The sequence below is a fragment of the Anopheles moucheti genome, chromosome 2 (assembly GCF_943734755.1).
Source record: "Anopheles moucheti chromosome 2, idAnoMoucSN_F20_07, whole genome shotgun sequence".
Classification (NCBI taxonomy): Eukaryota; Metazoa; Arthropoda; class Insecta; order Diptera; family Culicidae; genus Anopheles; species Anopheles moucheti.
The window spans coordinates 93,114,099-93,132,987 of NC_069140.1; the positions used below are offsets into that span (position 1 = coordinate 93,114,099).

The 18,889-nt window shown below is 37.4% G+C and overlaps 7 protein-coding genes across 7 annotated transcripts; all 7 read left to right on the top strand.

Annotated features, from left to right (window-relative positions):
* Positions 1-2,976: 2,976 nt before the first annotated feature.
* Positions 2,977-3,699, top strand: LOC128298895 (uncharacterized). Its single transcript, XM_053034703.1, has 3 exons — positions 2,977-3,057; positions 3,137-3,280; positions 3,349-3,699. Exons 1-3 carry the CDS (start codon positions 2,977-2,979, stop codon positions 3,697-3,699), a joined length of 576 nt encoding a protein of 191 aa, XP_052890663.1.
* Positions 3,700-5,736: 2,037 nt separating this feature from the next.
* Positions 5,737-6,445, top strand: LOC128300207 (uncharacterized). Its single transcript, XM_053036194.1, has 3 exons — positions 5,737-5,817; positions 5,881-6,024; positions 6,086-6,445. The coding sequence occupies exons 1-3, from the start codon at positions 5,737-5,739 to the stop codon at positions 6,443-6,445; spliced, it is 585 nt and encodes a 194-aa protein (XP_052892154.1).
* A 1,966-nt stretch (positions 6,446-8,411) lies between these two features.
* LOC128300217 (uncharacterized) lies at positions 8,412-9,117 on the top strand. Its single transcript, XM_053036206.1, has 3 exons — positions 8,412-8,492; positions 8,553-8,696; positions 8,761-9,117. Exons 1-3 carry the CDS (start codon positions 8,412-8,414, stop codon positions 9,115-9,117), a joined length of 582 nt encoding a protein of 193 aa, XP_052892166.1.
* Positions 9,118-9,862: 745 nt separating this feature from the next.
* On the top strand, positions 9,863-10,612 carry LOC128299026 (uncharacterized). Its single transcript, XM_053034859.1, has 3 exons — positions 9,863-9,937; positions 10,022-10,165; positions 10,259-10,612. The coding sequence occupies exons 1-3, from the start codon at positions 9,863-9,865 to the stop codon at positions 10,610-10,612; spliced, it is 573 nt and encodes a 190-aa protein (XP_052890819.1).
* Positions 10,613-11,788: 1,176 nt separating this feature from the next.
* LOC128300225 (uncharacterized) lies at positions 11,789-12,537 on the top strand. The gene is made up of 3 exons (XM_053036217.1): positions 11,789-11,866; positions 11,953-12,102; positions 12,193-12,537. The coding sequence occupies exons 1-3, from the start codon at positions 11,789-11,791 to the stop codon at positions 12,535-12,537; spliced, it is 573 nt and encodes a 190-aa protein (XP_052892177.1).
* A 594-nt stretch (positions 12,538-13,131) lies between these two features.
* Positions 13,132-13,851, top strand: LOC128299037 (uncharacterized). Its single transcript, XM_053034872.1, has 3 exons — positions 13,132-13,212; positions 13,291-13,434; positions 13,507-13,851. Exons 1-3 carry the CDS (start codon positions 13,132-13,134, stop codon positions 13,849-13,851), a joined length of 570 nt encoding a protein of 189 aa, XP_052890832.1.
* Positions 13,852-16,203: 2,352 nt separating this feature from the next.
* Positions 16,204-17,068, top strand: LOC128300234 (uncharacterized). The gene is made up of 3 exons (XM_053036230.1): positions 16,204-16,275; positions 16,348-16,491; positions 16,658-17,068. Exons 1-3 carry the CDS (start codon positions 16,204-16,206, stop codon positions 17,066-17,068), a joined length of 627 nt encoding a protein of 208 aa, XP_052892190.1.
* The last annotated feature ends 1,821 nt before the right edge of the window (positions 17,069-18,889 follow it).

An 18,889-nucleotide genomic window follows, 5' to 3' on the forward strand; every position in this document is an offset into this window, starting at 1 on the left:
CCGACAACCACAACCTATGCTCGATCGCTTACGCATACCCTCGCATGCTCTGGCCACACGTCGATCTCAAGACACTCGCGATAACGGAACTTCCCGACAAACAGATCACGAACATCGGTCTGATCTTTCAAACGAATCTTTACGATCGTAATGATCAGCTGTTTGGATTCCGCAACTGCGTATATGGTCGATTTGGGGAACATATATTGGGAACATATAAAGCTATGAATAAAACGTTTGCATTGCTTGTGGTCATTGTCTGTCGCATTGTCTGGACAAAATCGTGAAAAATTTACAAAAGATAATGAAACATAACATAAGCTGGGGTGATGTATTGTAAGAAAATTAATCTTAGAAGCTCTCGGGCATTTCCAAACGCTTTGTTTCTTCAATGTAGTATAGTATAGACCAGGCTCAAACCAACATATAACCAACTATACAATAATTAATCGCGGCGGCCCGGTGGCTTGATAGCAGCGGCGCCGGTCTTCACACGAACGGACCGGACCAAAACCCCATCCGGATCAATCACCCGTAGCAATGACTGACTATCCAGCTACGTGGTTAAATAAGTCGATACCCAGCCGATTCTAACGAAAAAAAAAATAACAAAACAACAAAATAATATTCTTGACAATCATCAATTAATCATGCAAATAAGTTTGATTAAATTTATACGCCGATTTTATAACTACAAACAATAGTTATTTATTTATTGATCGATTTAATTATTTATTTGTTTATTTATCGATTTATTTATTTATTTAAGTAATTAACGTATTAGGGGTCTAAATCTTGCTATACTTACAAAAATCATTCAATGGAATTATGCTCAATTTATTTTTCTTTTTTTTTTTTTGATCTACTGGCTCAATAGGTATAAGACTACATTTTCTGGCCTCCTTTGACATTATTCACTCGTTGGATCAACAACCCTGCCGCAGGGTCCTTGCGTAAAGTCATGTGACTTTTTTGTGCTTTAAACTATTTGTGGTTAGTATTATACTATACTCAAGTTGGAATCAAAAATTGCCAGATTGCACTTTGAGTACAATTACGTGAAGTGTAATTTTGCACCATTTATGATCATTAAACCGTTTTATTATAAGATAGCTTAATCATTTTAATTTCTCTTCCAATGAAGGCATTATTATTACATTATTATATTATTATAATATAATTCACCATTATTATTAATTCGGCATTATTATATAATTTGTCAATGGCTCAATCTAGTTGGAGAATAATAGCATATTCAGTATACAAACACGAACAAATCTTGTGCGATCCACTAGTCACTAATACGATTCCTGTCCTTTCGTACATCAAAGTTCGAAATGTTTACTCTGATGAGACTTTTATATCGATGGCTGTTACTGTGGTGCTTCATCGGGAGCCTACTCCCCATTTCGTGCGGCGGCAAAAGGGTAAGGATGAAAACAGCAATATTACTGTTGTTTAATAAATTTATGTTATGTTATGCTTGCTGTGTCTATAGAATGTTATCAGACTAGGAAGAGGAGAAGTCTTCGATTCTCCTCCAGTTGTTCGGGCGAGTGGAAACGTTACCCAGTACGGCTCTACCTCTTTAACAGGTGTTTACCTTGATATAGTTGTAAGTCAAGATTTATCACAGCCGGTGGTAAGTATGGAATGTTATGCCGAAAATTTGATAACAATTTTCAAATACTAAACTTCTTGTGTTTGCTTTGTGCTTCATGCTACACAGATTAATGGCGTTTTAATGCTCCGCTCAAAGAATGGGGAGCTGGAGACACCCCTCTACAACAATACGCTTAGCTTGTGCGACTATCTCGTCCATCCATTTCGGCACCGAATTTTGCAATTTATTCAACTGGAAATTATGCAACACAGCAACTTCCCATCCAAGTGTCCCATCCTTGCCGGTACGTACTTCGTACGGAATGCAACGTTTTCTAGAACGCGTGTACCATCGTTTATCCCCGCTAGTCACTTTCGCATAGATATTACATTTTTGCAAGGCAATCCTATGAAGACGCTGCTAGAAACACATTGGTTTGGAAGAATTGTCAAAGTGTAATCCAGCACCGCTCGCAACTTGGGTTTGAATTGCGTTCGTTTTTTTGAAGAATATTTAGAAAAAATATAAAAAAATACATTCCGAGAAATTACGAACACAATACATTAAACGCTATCAAGTATTAATCATATCGATAATAGCAAGTATTTTAATTTCCTACAAATTGCACTGCTACTACACCAATGATAAACGATCATAGTAATTTTCCACAGTAAATTGTAGCGTTGAGTGAAGCGTTAAACGATTGTTTCAGTCGAAGCAGGGTTCGCCACCAGTACGATAAAAATATTTTGAACTATATTCAATTTTAACATACGCATGTAACGCCTGTAACGCATGTAACCATGCCTGTATGTAAAGGCCTGTAGCCTGTATATTTTTGATTGCTGAAAAATTTACTATAACTCACAAATAATTCTTCTTTTTTTCTTTATAGCACTGTAATAAATCTCAATTTGTTAAATACTTAATTGAAGCTAAAATCAAATCTTAATCAAAGAACCGATGTCGTTGGAAATAGTTTCTAGTTAACGCTCTAGTGTCATTTGTTGCTTACGTTTAGGTGTATCACATGACATGTAGCTCAAATAATACTTTATTTATTTCTCATTTTACTTATAATAGTATAATATATCGTATTTTGCTTTAAAAATACATTTACATGGTTTTATAAATATTAGTTACACAATATAAAATTGTAATACTCATTGGGCATCTTCAATGATGAAATTCGTCAAAGCTTGTCAATCACTGTAAACATGTGCTATTACCATACGGTTTTTACGCCTGTAACAGAATGCTAGCAAGTGGTTCAGTCTTAATTATTTTGTTATTAAAAATGCGCTTTAAACGAGCTTCCTACCTCATAACAATGTGTGGATGTTTATTCTATCATTTATCTCTCTGCGGTAAACATGCGACTTTTAAGGACAACCGTGTTCTTCACTCTCGCACTGTTCATTAGTAATTCAGGACTAGTGAATGCTTTCGTGAAGGTATACGTATACTAACGGTAGCGGATCACCAAAAGTCTTCGACTGCAGATAATTGATTTTTTTGTTTCGCACTTCACAGCTAATTGCCATAGGGCACAGAGTTGAATTAAAAAATAACCTTCGCAGCATTAACATATCGTATATTCTCCGCACTCCGAAACGCATGGTTGATCAGACGATTGATTTTGAAGTTGAAGTTTCGCGACAAATTAAGGACATGAAGGTAAGAAAGAACTTGTCGCACAAAAGCAACACATGATCGATCTTCACACCCGTTTTCGTCTACTCCAGCTTGTGCTGGCGTACTACAGTGCACCCAAAAACGTTACCACCCAAAACGCACTAGTGAAACGGCACGTGGATCTATGCTTTTTCCTGCGCAATCCCAAATCGGACCGCCTAGTGAACGTAGTGTACCAGCTCGTGAAGGAGAACGGCAACATGCCTACGAAATGTCCTTTCGGTCCCGGTAGCTTCTATATGCGTAACATGAAGCCGGCCACAATACCGATACCGCCGTTTCTGCCTGAGGCCGAGTTTATATATGAGCTGATATACCGCTCGGAGGTACGATCGGAACCTCTGGTAGAGTTTCGGTTCTATGGGAGATTGATGCGCATTATCGACAAACTGTTCAATTAGCGATCATGCAGGGTTTAATAAACAATTATATGAGCAACAATGAGCAATAATAACTATATTAAACTGTGCTTAGCAATACGATCCAGTTTGTTAATTGCGATTAAACTAATAATTTTCATTTCGAATCTTTGTTTTTAATTATTCGAGAGAAATGTGAAGCAAATCAAAAACGCAGTGGAGGATCAATCCCCTTGGAGGCCCAGGGCGGAATTTTTAAAGGGGGGCCTTTAATTTTGCCACGGTATTGTCGGTGTTAGGGAGGTGTACTTCAAACATGATTTAACAACACCAGCAAAGTCTCGGAAAGAAAGCCCCCTATGCGTACATCTCAGAGTTCTGTTGCGTAGCCCTGTTAACGGGCCTAGTAAGCTACTCTATATATATATAAACGTTTGTATGCGCTAAGAAGAACCATAACGCCACTACTTGGATCACATTTTTTACGATTTACATACATTTACGATTCCTGTCCAACGCCTTCTACGATTTTTCGTCCAAGGTACAGTTTTCAATCGGTTTACTTTACGGTAACAATCAGAGAAATTTCTTAGAAACCTGTTTTGCTCATGTTGATGTTTTAGGCGACGAACAACACAATTGTTTTTAGATTAGCGAAACCAGGAAAGCATGTTTTTCAAGAGGTGCAGTGTGGAATAAATTTGCTCATCACTATTGCATTGCATACTATCAAATCCGTGAGAACGATTGCTAGTGTAAGGAAGATGAATGAAACGGAAAGCATCCACGGAAAAGGGTAGCGCCTTGTACAGCAATTTTGCTCGAAAACCGCCGAAAGGTATGCAATGTTTAAACACTAACTTTCCCGTTGGTCGAGAAAAATTTCTTCGAAAACTACCAGTTTTTGAATGTATAATACCAGGAGAGCATGCACGGAAGAGGTAGCTCCTGGTACTGCGCCGTAAAGTATGCAATGTTTATACACTAACTTTGCAACCAACAATGCAATGCGCCAAAAGGTATGCAATGTTGATACACAAACTTTGCAACCAACCTGCAATGCAAGTTGTACCGGCCGAGCAAGATGGCGCGCAAGATGGCGCCCAACTTCGAACTTGCGTGCAACAAACTTGCATGCTAACTTGCATGCAAACTTGCATGCAAGTTTTTGCATGCAATTTCTTGCATGCAAACTTGCATGCAAGTTTGCATGCAAGTTTGCATGCAAGTTTGTATGCAAGTTTGTATGCAAGTTTGTATGCAAGTTCTTGCATTGCATACCTTACGGCGCAGTACCAGGAGCTACCTCTTCAGTGGATGCTCTCCTGGTACTATACGTTCGAAAACTGGTAGTTTTCGAAGAAATTTTTCTCGACCAACGGGAAAGTTAGTGTTTAAACATTGCATACCTTTCGGCGGTTTTCGACCAAAATTGCTGTACTATGTGCTACCTCTTCCGTGGATGCTCTCCTGGTACTTTACATTCGGAAATCCTTCAATTTCGTTTATACTTTAAAGTCACATAGTCGATATTCTTCTGTGCATTTAATTTATCACATAGAAACAAATGTTTTATATAACCAAGAAAGAAATCGCACAATCAGCACAAATTTGTTGGGGCTCCCAATACGGCGAGGCCCTAGGCGACCGCCTAATCCGCCTACCGTTTGATCCGCCGCTGCAAAAACGAGATTGAGAAAATAAAATATTAAGGAAATCATTGAATATTTTGGGATATATTTATATTTTTGTGAAGCATTTACGGCCGTAAAACACTAATTTGTAAATTATTTTCTTATTTTAATCACAACTCCAATAAACTCCAATGAATGCGGAAGATTTTTCAAGATAAATATTAAGTTATAAAACAAACTCAAAGAGAAAAACAAACTCAACATAATTAGAAACTATTGCACTACTAATAAAAACTGCACCTGGTGGTTATTAAAAGATTGTTCCGAACCAACAACAACTATCGGAAATGATGTAAAATGCTGTTATATTTCGATTTATATATCTATCATACACTAAGCGGTAGTAAAACGGTTTCAGTCGAGTACTTACACGTCTACAGTAAAGATGAAGCTTTTGGGATCCCTTTTATTTCTAGCCATTTTGTATACTCCATTTCTCTGGAATCAGGCGGATGCTTTTGTGAAGGTGAGTTAATTTAAGCTGACTCGTTTAAATGGTAATTCACTAAAGTGATGTATCTACTTTCAGCTAGTAATGTTTGCTACTAAAGTGGAGCTGAAAAATAACAACAAAACATTCGACGTTTCGTACGCCTTCCGTAATCGTAAATCTATAAATAATCAAACGCTTGATATTGAATTCGTCCCTAAGCGTACGCTAAACGATTTAAAGGTAAGAAAACCCTCTGCGCTTGGTTTCGGTATCACCAACGGTACAGATTTATTCAATTTAGCTAGCAACGGCCTACTACGTTATTGCCCTCAACGGTACAATCCAGAACGAGCTTGTGAAACGCACGACGGATATTTGCTTTTTCCTTCGAAATCCACGCTCCGACCGTTTGATAAAAAGCTTCTACGATTACATAAAGAAAACTAGCCACCTTCCATCGAGATGTCCTATGCCGGTCGATAACTATAACATGCGCAACTTAAGGTTGGCCGCTGTGCCACTACCAGCGTTCCTACCCGAATCGGAATTTTTGATGGAATGTTTGTACTATTCGGGAGTTAAACAGGAAGTCGCGGTTTCTTTTCGTCTGTACGGGAAACTAGTGCGGGTTGTGCAAAACATTTTATCCACCCGCCAGTAGCAGCAGTTCACTAGGATTCATGTGAAAAACAGATTGAATTTAAGTCTAAGTCTATTTAAGTCTACAAGAAGTTTCGATGACGAATCCTACAGAGCTATAAAATGTAGGTGTTTTTAAATGTTTTAAACCCCATTGAGGTGACGTATTTTTAATCTAGTTGGTCCGAAACCCGGGATACGATTACATACCCTTTTTTCTCGATCGAAGTTTCAGGTTACGATCGTTACTAGTATGAACTAGCGAAAATAGTATGAACTTATGAGGCCGGGAAGTTACGACGATGTCTGACTGTCTGATATTAATTACATGACGTTGCTCGGAGTTAATTTCCAATTACAGCCTTTTTTCCTAGATACTGTTTCACATGTTATTTAACTGATGAAGGACATTTGATAAAAATGTTTCCGATAACGATAATATTGGTTTGCTTATTGTAATTGGTGTGTGTAATTTAATGCTCGACGCAATTTTGAGTGAATATTAATTACTCAATTAATGTTTTATTCACTCTGTAACGGCCATACGTCTAATTAAATTGTTTCACTATCAACATATTAGATAAATTGTATCAGAGCCAGAGTGACTCGGTCGTCATGATTAATGTTTATAAAAGCAACGTGTTGCAATATTTTTTACAAAACGAATGTGATTTCCATTCATTGCAATGAACATGAGGAATTCGTTCTCCTTATCGTTTTTCTTCGTCCTTGTTCTTGCACATGTTTTACCAACCACAAACACTTTCATAAAGGTGAGCAAATTTCGAATGATTAAAACATTTTGCTTACAGAATCTTACCAGTCTTACATGAGCTTGGCAGCAAAAATAGTAATGTTTTTTAGAAAGCGATTTTGTTTTATGTATTTGTTTTTCTCATTTCAGCTAGTGCCGGTTGCCAATAAAATAGATTTCAACTATAACGTAAGATCTTTCAACATTTCCCACTACTTGTATCAATCAGTTGCCAACCAGTCACTTGAGATCCAAATTGAAATGAAGCGAATTGTCAAGGATGTCAAGGTAAGCGCGGTAGAAAATTAAACTTTTAAATTTTTAAACTATCCACCATATTGTTCCGTATAGTTACTACTAGTCCTGCACGGCATGACGCGAAATGGTACCATTTCGTCCGTGCTACTAAAGCGCCAGGTGGATTTATGCGCTTTTCTACGAAACACCAAATTGGATCGTTTGTTGAAAAGCGTGTACGAGTACATTAACGAGCGCAGCTACCTCCCGACGAGATGTCCGTTTCTTCCGGGACAATACTATGTGTGCAATCTGAGGATGGCCGATATACCAGTTCCTGCCTTTCTACCCGAGACCGAATTCCTGCTGGAGTTGAACTATTTCTCCGGAGTACGCTCGGAAACATTAGTGGAGCTTCGAATGAACGGCAAGTTAGTTCGAATAATTGAAAAGAGGTTATTTTAAATGAAATATAAAATATATGAGTCGGATGTCAAATTGCCGAAGTAGTATACGTAAATTTGACGTTTTTAAATTGTAATATATTCTTGTATACTAACAATTTCCAGTCCATTTTGCACAGATTGTTTTATAGGCTTAAAATATCAACTATCAATATCAAAATATGAAGTCTTAAAATATAATTTCAGATGTTATTTATAGTCTTAAAATATCAACAAGTATGATTTTAGTTTTTACCAAAATGATCATTTGAATGACTATAAATGTAAGCGATTTTATCGATAATAATCATTTTGCGCATGAATAAATTTAGAACAAAATCATGGCGTAAATCATCACTGTTGCTAATCACTGAACTGTTACTTAACACTGCAGTTGGTAGTAATTGAAAGGTTTCATCAGCTATCTAAAGCGATTTATAACTATACATTTACGCTGTCATGCAGAATGGTTTCGTCTGAAAATGATCGTGAACGAATGATCATCTGAGCGGTTATCTGTATTTCAGTCGATTTCATACAGACCTCCAGTAAACATGAAGTTCTTCGGAACTGTTTTGTTTCTTTCAATTGTACTAATGTCTTTTCGCGTGGAAGTCGTGAATGCTTTCGTTAAGGTAATTATACTTTATTCAATTTTTATTTACAACCCGGTAATATTGTGCATCTTTCTACAGCTGGTAATATTTGGCACCAAGGTGGAGTTGAAAAACAATTACAAAACATTCAACGTTTCGTACAACTTCAACAATCCCAAGTCTTTGACGAACCAATCACTTGACTTTGAAATATTTGTCAAGCGCGACTTGAATGATTTAAAGGTAAGAACATTGTGTAAATTTTCGTTGTATTTGGCTAGCAGTCTGTAATATTCCTCTCTTACAGCTGATGATATCCTACCATGTCATAGCCCTGAACAACACTATGCAGAATGCGCTATTGAAGCGTTCGATCGACATTTGCTTTTTCCTTCGAAATCCGCGCTCCGATCGTATGATAAAAAGCATCTTCGACTACATAAAGGAACGCAGCCACCTGCCGTCAAGATGTCCCATTCCTGTTGGTTCATATTACATGCACAACTTAAAACTGGCCGATATGCCATTACCAGGGTTGCTGCCCGAAGCGGAATTTATGGTGGATTTTGGCTACTACTCAGGTATCAAGCAGGAAATCACGATTTCATTTCGGCTGTACGGGAAATTGGTACGAATTATTGAAAATATATTGCCCAGTATTTAACAGTACTAGCATCTTAGGTACAAATGAATCGATCAATTTTGATTAATTTGTTATGTTATCGAGAAGAATCGAGAAGAAATATAAATGTTTTTACCCACCCAGAAAAAAAAATCATTCTTTATAGATCTTGACTCCTTTTTGACATTTGTCTCACTTTTTTTCAAACTATTTCTAACGTTCTTGAAAAATCCTAGAGCCCGGGCTTGAGCTAGAATTATTTAATCTTTATTTAATCTTCCTTCCCTTTTTTCGACCTCTCTTGGATATCCATGTCAATTTTTTTCTGCTCAACATTGCTTTAAAAATAATAAGCAATTAAAAAATAAACAATTTTATTGTAATGTATTCCATTGTTCAGTGCGTAACATAACTACACCGGTCAATGAATAGTTTTAGATCTATTAATAAACGTTAGATATAAATAAATGCAATGAGTAAGTATTTTGTACAGAATAATAAAAGTGTTACGCACTGTTTCATTCAATAATTTGTTTACAACAGTTCATAATAAAAATTATTGAAAAGTAATTCATTTTTAAATTTAAAGCTCATATTCTCCTCCTATTTAATGACTAATTGTGGCTTCTGATTAATTGACGCATTTTTAATACAACGATTGTGGCATAAAACACACACATAAATATAGCCACAATTATTTTGTCATTTAGATTTTTGAGATACCAGCATTCATATTTCATTGTGCCATTTTTGCTACCATTTGTGTGTGTACTTGGCTAGTGTGAACATGAAGCAGTCGATTTTGCTATTCATTCTTGTTTTAATTCCACTTTGCATGGAGCAAGCAAACGCTTTCATAAAAGTATTTCAGGGATATCAAAATTGTTGTAATTTACTTATAATTTATTTAACTAAAAATGTAATTTTCTTTTTGATTAATTTATAGCTTGTAGGTGTTGCTAAAAAAATCGAATTTATATCACTTACAAGAGCCTTCAACGTGTCGTACAAAGTACATTATCCAAAGTCCGTTACAAACCAGTCGATTGATTTGGATATTGATGTTACACGCACAATCAAGGATCTGCGGGTAAGGTGGAACTGTTGCTAGTATTTAGATTCCCTCTCAAGCATCATCATCTTACGCACAATTTTTGTTTCTATTCGCAAACTAAACATTTAGCTGACATTTCTTTACCACACCGTTACACGGAACGGCACGGTACAGAATGCACTCATCAGACGTCCGATCGATATTTGCTTTTTCTTACGAAATCCCAAATCTGATCGTTTGGTAAAAACCGTGTACGACTACGTGAATGATCGCAGCATCTTACCGACAAGATGTCCCTTCGGTCCCGGAAGCTACTCAGCACGGAACATTCGAACATCCGATGTACCGGTACCAGCGTTTTTACCACCGGCAGAGTTCTTACTGGAGCTCCTGTACTATTCAGAAGTACGGGCTGAAAAATTGATGGAGTTTCGCGTCCATGGCAAGCTAGTGCGTCTTATTGATGGTATTTTACCCAAGTGAATAAATAGAACCCAATAATGAGTTTGAAGAAAGAGCTTTCCGTTATCGCCAGCGGCGGATCAAACGGTAGGCGGAGTAGGCGGTCGTCTAGGGCCTCGCCGTGTTGGGGGCCCCAAAAAATGTGTGCCGATTGTGCGAGTTTTGGAAATTTAACAGCAGAGTTAATTTATAGCACAAAATTTAATTCAAAAGGTAAAAAAATGATCAAAAATATCTTCCTTGGTTATATAAAACATTTGCTTCTATGTGATAAATTAAATGCAGCGAAGAATATCGATTTTGTGACTTTAAAGTATAAACGAAATTGCAACAATATTTCCGAATGTATAGTACCAGGAGAGCATCCACGGAAGAGGTAGCACCTAGTACAGCAATTTTACTCGAAAACCGCTGAAAGGTATGCAATGTTTAAACACTAACTTTCCATACAAACAAGCTGTTTTCAGATTCCCGATACCAGGAGAGCATGTTTTTCAACAGGTGACATCTGGTATTTCATGAAAAGTTTCATTAAATATTTCATGAAACATTTCATGAAATACCAGGTGCCACCTCTTGAAAAACATGCTCTCCTGGTATCGGAAGTCTGAAAACAGCTGGTTGGTTTGCTGAAGTTGAGTATACTAGTATACAAAATTGAGTATACTAGTTTGATGATTTTATTATCCGCTGTTGTCCCCTTTACTTCCTTTAAAGTTTTAATTTAAATTTGATAATTCGATGGAGACTCAACAATCTATGGATATTTATGAAAATGAATCACATTCACCTCACACTTGGATAAATACGGCAACTGATTTTCTTAACTCCCTTTGCACTCCCTTTGCACTCCCTTTTTCTTAAACCTGATCTCTGCACTTCTGATGTTCTAAAACATTGAAACAAGATTTTAACGCAAAAACTCTGTTTTAATAGTAAAAAAATACGTTACAAATTGCGTTAATATATTGTCTAAATGCATTTAAGAACAATAAACGGATCCGAAGAAGAAGCATGCAATAATTTTTTATAAAAATAATTACTGCAATTAAATCCATATTGATTCGCAAGTAATTTTCTTATAATTTAATGATGCTATTTTTTAATTGTTTTATTCAATTCCCCTTTAAAATATATGCGCAGAATATAATATAAAGCACCATTACCTCGATATCTGCTTATTTCCATGTGAGTAGTATGGATTTGATGCGCATTGTATCTCTGCTTGCATGCATAGTGTTTTCCAATGTTCAATTAGTGAAAAGCCCTGTAAAGGTAAGCTAATGTCAACGTTCTATTAGTAATCTTTTGATGATAGTCACTTACAATTTTTTTATCCCACCTTGTACCCTTCCAAACAGGTACAGCTGCTAGCTGTTGGTACTAAAATGGAGACAAATTATTACGGAAAGTTCGTCAATATGACGTGTACATTCCGGCCAAACCTTTCCCTTGCTAACCAAACCGTAGACTGCGATATCGAAATATTACGAGACATTCAAGATGTGAAGGTAATTTAGTGCGGATCGGACCGTCGAGCACGGAATGTACATTGTGTGTGTGTGTGCCTAAACCTTTGTCTAACCCTCCACTAACCGCAGCTTACGGTGACTTACTATGCTGTTGCGTTGAACAAGCTTGTTCAAACCGTTCTGCTGAAACGATCGATTGATATGTGCTTCTTCATACAAAATCCCCGTTCGGATCGCTTAGTGAACAGCGTCTACAACTACGTCAAGGTACACAGTAATTTACCAACCAAATGTCCCTTGCGTACGGCAAACTACTACATCCGCGGAATACGACCCAGTGCTGTACCGATACCGTCCTTTTTGCCCGAAAGTGAATTCATACTAGAGGAAGTCTATCGCTCGGAAAGTAGGCACGAAACGCTGCTAGAATTTCGATTTTATGGCAAATTGGTACGATATATAGAAATGCAATAAACGTTTTTGTGTGAGGTTAACACCATGAATTTTTTTCAATTCAACCATTTTATTTCCGATACCGATTTTATGCCATTTCAAATACATTCATTACCCATTGCACATTTTTGTACACCGATGTTATTTAGGTACACCCCCCCGATATTCGGTATCTCATCATAAATATTAAAAAAAAGAGAGAGAGAGAGAGAGAGATTGATGAACAAGATTCAAGCCACTAATTAAATATGGTAATGGTCCGTAATGCACTCGGATGTGATGGAAAACAAATGAATTATTTTATTATTATTTATGTAGCTGAAATTTTCTAACTTCATTAAATGAGTTTCCAGAATTTTCCATCATTATTAGCATGAAACTTCTGTTGGTTAATTATTTAACTATTACGTCAATTAAATCAAAAAACCACGATAACTTTACTTAAATTGATTATTTAATTTCAAACAAACATGTTTGGTTTCTCATATCCTCAACAAATTGCTCATAGTATCGCAAATATCTCCTCTAGTGTCATTTAATAACTTCAATCATCAAGGCAAAGCTAAGCCTTAAGCTGAATTTAACCATACGTATGCTTTCCCTCTCGCGAATAGCATGGCACATTCGTTTCCTGTGCTATTTTTTCTACTCCTCACATTGTCGACTCAGGTGCTTCATTTGCATGCATTTATGAAGGTAGGTTGTGTTATCTCGTGTAAATTTCGTAAGCCTACAATTCGTAAGCCTCGTCACCCTTTTTCTCACTATTTGCAGCTGATACCTTACTGCTCGGATATGGAATTCGTAAGTAAAGTGAAAAACATTAACGTATCCTACATATCCTATCGGCCCGAGTCTATAACGGATCAGTCGTTTGATTTTGGCGTGGAAATTATCAGCCCGGTGCGAGATTTAAAGGTGCGATTTAGCACAACCCGAATGAGTGATACATGAGTATCGAAGTTTTGTGTTGCATTTTTATTTTTGCAGCTCAGTTTAATTTACTATCCCATCATGGGGAACAGTACGACCAGGATGGCACTGTTCAAACGTACCGTTGATATGTGCTTTTACATGCAAAATCCCAACTCGGACCGCCTGCTGCGGGTGGTGTACGATTATGTACGCCAGCGCACGAACCTGCCGAAGCGATGCCCCATCCCAGTCGCTAGGTACTACATTCGAAACATAAAACCGGCCGACGTCCCGGTGCCGACCTTCATTCCAGAAACGGAATTCATCCTGGAGCTCATCTATCGCAACGAGGTGAAACGGGAAACCATGGTCGAGTTTCGTTGCTATGGCAAGTTGGTAAGAATTATTGGAAGAGTTTAAAACTAAAACTAAAAATGTATTTAAAAAAACATATACAGTGAGAATAAAATACCGATTAGATCTAACGTTTAAAATGATTTCCACGATCCAGATCGAGATCCTTGTTGCATTTGGAAGACAATTAAAGCTATAACATGCGTTTCCCTTTTTGATTCGTGGCGATTGTATTTGCAACACAGTTTGCAGCGTATTCATAAAGATGATTATACCGATATCTCGGTGAAATACATGATACACCTTTATTATGTGATGTGCTGTTGATCTACCGATTTGCAAGAAGCCTTACGAAGAGAAATTGAGTAAAGATTTTCTCAAAATCACTCGACCCACAATGTTTGACTTTTTTTTTTGTAGCACTTCAGTCACTTCAAAACTGTTCTATTACTATCGTATTGACCGAATGACTTATTAGCTACACTTCTATTATGAAACACGTGATACTAAGTGTAACCGTTAGATCTTAAGTTAGCACCAATGTCAAACACTTTGCTCGAACTCGATGAACTCGAACATTCCACGTCGGTTTTAATAACCATTTAATTCTCAGCTGTATAACATGCTTTCACCGTTCCGTCAGTCAACCGCGACATTAATAGTTCTGTTTAATCTGCTGTAGTTGAAAACAAAAGAAAATGTAAACAATGAAACTATTTAAGAGAAGAGAAAAAGCGGGTACTATCCAAAAACTGCCAAATTATATTAGAAACTATTTTGTGTCTTATTCAACAATGCACATATCTTTATAATATAAAAAAGAAATAAAATATTATTGTTCAACAATGTCCTATCATTTCAAACTTAACACATATCCTAACCACAGATCATTGACACTCACAATTAATTCTATAAATAATGTATGGCAACGACAAAGAACAATCAACGATGCTAACATCAATTAGCAGTGTAAAATGAAGTATGTAAAATGAAATGTAAAATGAGTAAAGAAATGCTTTAAATATCGGAAAAACCTAAACATTCAAACTTTATATTGGCGCAGTGGAGGATCAATCCCCTTGGAGGCCCTGGGCGGAATTTTTAAAGGGGGGTCTTTAATTTTGCTACGGCATTATCGGTGTTAGGGAGGTGTACTTCATACATTATTTAACAACACCAGCAAAGCCTCGGAAAGAAAGCTCCCTTGCGTACATTTCAGAGTTCTGTTGCGTAACCCTGTGAATGGACCTAGTAAGCTAGTCTATAAATATAAACGTTTGTATGCGCTAAGGAGAACCATAACGCCACTACTTGGAGCGCCGTAAGGTATGCAATGTTTAAACACTAACTTTCCATACAAACCAGCTGTTTTGAGATTTCCGATACCAGGAGAGCATGTCTCTCAAGAGGTGACCCTCAGTCACTCAGTCACTCAGTCACTCAGTCACTCATGAGTACCAGTCACTCATGAGTGCCGGTCACTCATGAGTGCCGGTCACTCATGAGTGCCGGTCACTCATGAGTGCCGGTCACTCATGAGTGCCGGTCACCCATGAGTGACCGGCACTCATGAGTGACTGAGTGACTGAGTGACTGAGGGTCACCTCTTGAGAGACATGCTCTCCTGGTATCGGAAATCTCAAAACAGCTGGTTTGTATGGAAAGTTAGTGTATAAACATTGCATACCTTACGGCGGAAAGTTGGTTGCAAAGTTAGTGTATAAACATTGCATACCTTACGGCGGTTTTCGACCAAAATTGCTATACTAGGTGCTACCTCTTCCGTGGATGCTCTCCTGGTACTATACATTCGGAAATCCTGGTGCAATTTCGTTTATACTTTAAAGTCACAAAGTCGATATTCTTCTCTGCATTTAATTTATCACGTAGAAACAAATGTTTTATATAACCAAGGAAGATATGTTTGATCAATTTGTTATCTTTTGAATTAATTTGTTTTGCTGTAAATTAACTCTGCTGTAAAATTTCCAAAAATCGCACAATCGGCACAAATTTTTTGGGGCCCCCAGCACGGCGAGGCCCTAGGCGACCGCCTACTCCGCCTACCGTTTGATCCGCCGCTGTATTGGCGTAAGCTATTATATTTGATGAATGTATTGGCTGCTATCATACAATGTTCATCAAAGTTCTAGAAAGAATTTTAATTTGATTTGTCTGTCTGCCTGTCTGAAGGTTTGTTTTAATGTAGTACCTTTTATCAGACAATGTTCATCAAAGTTCTAGAAAGAATTTTAATTTGTCTGTCTGTCTGAAGAGCAATTTCGTTTTAATCGTTTTTCCTACAAAGCGTACAAAAACTATTAAGAATTTCACAACACATTTTAATGCCGCAAGTACGTTAGATTTCCTACCCAATACAAATCACGGCAACGATCAGTACTTAAGTAACCTTATAGCATGATACAACTCGGCTGGACCCCAATCGCTTTTATGGCACTGCTAACTTTCGCCAACCACACCGATGGTTTTGTAACTGTGCGTATGGATATTTGCAAAGCTGTCCACTCGTTTCCTAATAGAAGTTTTTCCTTAACTTTCCAGATCATACCCGTGATAAATAGAATGGAATGCAAGTTTGATGAACGGTTCGTTAACCTGACGTGTAGCTTGACCGAACCAAACTCCGCGACGAATCAAAGTGTTTCTCTAGATGTCGAGGTACTTCGAGAAATGAGAGAAGTAAAAGTAAGCTATTCTGGGAATTCACTTCCATGTGTTTTATTTGTCTCGTCTAGGCGATGCAGTCCATCCAATGCAGTTAATTTTATTGATCAGAAATTATAGATTTGATGCCATGCTAACATAACCTGAACTTCTGATTTCTGAATTAATTCTTTATACAATGTTTCAGCTAACTGCCGCCTATTATACCGTCACGAGAGGTTCGGTAAACCGCATTCTTCAGCGCACAGTTGACTTGTGTAGTTACGTGAAGCGTCCAGGCATCGACCGCCTGGTTAAAGTGATTTTCGATCATATGCAACTTAACAATCGCTTTGTTACTGGATGTCCGATCGCCGAGAACGAAAGGTTTCATCTACACAACATACGCCCGTCCGCTATACGGGTACCGGATTTTCTCCCCGAGAGCAACTTCATCTTCGAAACATCCTACCGAACGGGCGCACTGCTTAAACCAGTCGTTGACGTACGCTACTACGGAAGATTGACACGTGTCGTAAACGATAAGTCATTATCGAAGCAAAACAACAGAATTTATAACGCTCACAGAGGCATGAACAAGAGTAGGGTTGCGACGTGAGACAACTGATCGGAAAAATGCTGTAAATGTTACTAAGCGGACGGGTGTCAACGTCAACCGCTGACAGCTATCTAGGAGTTAAGCACCATTCGAGCATATTTACAATTTTTGTACTTCACACTTAGTTCCTCACGATCCCCGTAGAGGGCGCCATGGTGAGATGGATATGTTCCAAACAGAAAAAATCAACATGCTTACTAGCTTAGCCTAACTAAAGATGAAAAAAGTCGAATCCTGTCAAAGCGAATACGGATGTTGTTTTTTTATGTGGAAGTGTCTTTGTCTCTTTGTTTGAGAATTCATGAATGTACAGAATAGAGATTCTGCAACCATTCGTTCAGTTAAAAAATTCTTTCAAACTTTAGAATCTAAATTAGATTTACCAAACAATATAACACCGGACGCTTCTGCCAGAGAGAGCAGTATGAAATAATCAAGAAAGACAGAACAATGTCGGAAATTAACGTTTAAATCAAATTATACGTAATTGCAATAAATTTGTATCTAACTATAACATTTAATGACTATGAATTCCAGCATCAAACATTGTACACCACACAATTTTCTATTTTCAGAACCATTGTTCCTCTATTAGTCGCGTTTTTCGTGTTCAAAAGCGTTTAAAATGTATCTACAATGTTAGTTCCATTCAATTTGGTGAGATTCAACCATGATTCGAGAGCAGGTGTGGATGTTTGTGGCACTTTGTGCTTGTTGCGTCTTCGTTGTTAGGACTAATGTGATGGTAAGACCAAGACGGGATGGTAAAATCCCTAATGCTAACTACTTTCACGCTACGGCTTTCATTTTATTCGTTTCCCATGTAGCTTTATCCAGTCATCACATACCATGAAGCCTTGGGACGCGAAGGATATGTGAATGTATCCATTATAGACGTTGGTGAGCATGTGGCTAACAGGACGTACTTGTTACAGTTTGAACCTTTGCGTGAATTCAGAGACTTGAAGGTAATTTTGTTGGAAAAATGTCCATCGATAATCAAAACGATAAAACTTTTAGTAAGAGGTGCAATGTTTCAAGGAGTGTTATTCAATTTTCTCAACCAATAGACCTTTTTTTCCTATTCTATACGAGCGTTCGAAGGTGCGGTACAGCAAACACTTCACAGCCGGTGGATCGATGGGTGCGAGTTCCTTAGGCGGCCGAACAGTTTTCGATTGTTGAAAATATTTTACGATGCTATCAAAAACGATAGCAAAATACCTCGCTGTCCTTACCGACCGGGGCAGATGATGATGCTGAACATTACGCCGTCCAATTTTCCTATTCCCGCCTATATACCGGAGACTGATTTCTTGGTTGAAGTTAAGGTTTATACAAAAGCACGTACGCTTTTAATCATTGAAACAAAATGGTACGGTGGTCTGGTAAGAATGGAAAGTTAAAACACGGAAGGCAACCAAATGTTCGAATAAATTGTAAAGTCTGAAAAGTCTGGTAAGGATCCTTCCTTTATGCTAGTCTTCTTATTAATTGCACTATTTCTTACGATTTTATCCAGATTTCTCAAAGCTTTTTTTAAATAGTTAACTAAATTTAAATTACTAACTTTATTACTAGTTAGGAGTTATTACTAAATTTACTACCAGTTAGGATGCTTTAAATTACTAATACTATACTGGAAGAGTTGGAAGACGAGAGCAATATAAATTGAGTTTAAATAGATATAAAATGAAATGTATCATTCAGAATGCTAAACATTGTAATTATGATTTCAGCCACGGTCATTTATTTCTATACTTAGTCCATTTAGTAGAATGGACAATAATGTTTCCCCAACAAAGTACAATTTCTCTGATA

Excerpts from the sequence above, each read along its gene's own strand:
- LOC128298895 (XM_053034703.1), top strand. The coding sequence starts at position 2,977 with ATGCGACTTTTAAGGACAACCGTGTTCTTCACTCTCGCACTGTTCATT. Across the intron at positions 3,058-3,136 it reads TAGTGAATGCTTTCGTGAAG|CTAATTGCCATAGGGCACAG; the intron begins GTATACGTATAC and ends CGCACTTCACAG. Across the intron at positions 3,281-3,348 it reads GACAAATTAAGGACATGAAG|CTTGTGCTGGCGTACTACAG; the intron begins GTAAGAAAGAAC and ends CGTCTACTCCAG.
- LOC128300207 (XM_053036194.1), top strand. The coding sequence starts at position 5,737 with ATGAAGCTTTTGGGATCCCTTTTATTTCTAGCCATTTTGTATACTCCA. Across the intron at positions 5,818-5,880 it reads AGGCGGATGCTTTTGTGAAG|CTAGTAATGTTTGCTACTAA; the intron begins GTGAGTTAATTT and ends ATCTACTTTCAG. Across the intron at positions 6,025-6,085 it reads GTACGCTAAACGATTTAAAG|CTAGCAACGGCCTACTACGT; the intron begins GTAAGAAAACCC and ends TATTCAATTTAG.
- LOC128300217 (XM_053036206.1), top strand. The coding sequence starts at position 8,412 with ATGAAGTTCTTCGGAACTGTTTTGTTTCTTTCAATTGTACTAATGTCT. Across the intron at positions 8,493-8,552 it reads TCGTGAATGCTTTCGTTAAG|CTGGTAATATTTGGCACCAA; the intron begins GTAATTATACTT and ends ATCTTTCTACAG. Across the intron at positions 8,697-8,760 it reads GCGACTTGAATGATTTAAAG|CTGATGATATCCTACCATGT; the intron begins GTAAGAACATTG and ends CCTCTCTTACAG.
- LOC128299026 (XM_053034859.1), top strand. The coding sequence starts at position 9,863 with ATGAAGCAGTCGATTTTGCTATTCATTCTTGTTTTAATTCCACTTTGC. Across the intron at positions 9,938-10,021 it reads AAGCAAACGCTTTCATAAAA|CTTGTAGGTGTTGCTAAAAA; the intron begins GTATTTCAGGGA and ends ATTAATTTATAG. Across the intron at positions 10,166-10,258 it reads GCACAATCAAGGATCTGCGG|CTGACATTTCTTTACCACAC; the intron begins GTAAGGTGGAAC and ends CTAAACATTTAG.
- LOC128300225 (XM_053036217.1), top strand. The coding sequence starts at position 11,789 with ATGGATTTGATGCGCATTGTATCTCTGCTTGCATGCATAGTGTTTTCC. Across the intron at positions 11,867-11,952 it reads TAGTGAAAAGCCCTGTAAAG|GTACAGCTGCTAGCTGTTGG; the intron begins GTAAGCTAATGT and ends CCTTCCAAACAG. Across the intron at positions 12,103-12,192 it reads GAGACATTCAAGATGTGAAG|CTTACGGTGACTTACTATGC; the intron begins GTAATTTAGTGC and ends CACTAACCGCAG.
- LOC128299037 (XM_053034872.1), top strand. The coding sequence starts at position 13,132 with ATGGCACATTCGTTTCCTGTGCTATTTTTTCTACTCCTCACATTGTCG. Across the intron at positions 13,213-13,290 it reads ATTTGCATGCATTTATGAAG|CTGATACCTTACTGCTCGGA; the intron begins GTAGGTTGTGTT and ends CACTATTTGCAG. Across the intron at positions 13,435-13,506 it reads GCCCGGTGCGAGATTTAAAG|CTCAGTTTAATTTACTATCC; the intron begins GTGCGATTTAGC and ends TTATTTTTGCAG.
- LOC128300234 (XM_053036230.1), top strand. The coding sequence starts at position 16,204 with ATGATACAACTCGGCTGGACCCCAATCGCTTTTATGGCACTGCTAACT. Across the intron at positions 16,276-16,347 it reads CCAACCACACCGATGGTTTT|ATCATACCCGTGATAAATAG; the intron begins GTAACTGTGCGT and ends TTAACTTTCCAG. Across the intron at positions 16,492-16,657 it reads GAGAAATGAGAGAAGTAAAA|CTAACTGCCGCCTATTATAC; the intron begins GTAAGCTATTCT and ends ACAATGTTTCAG.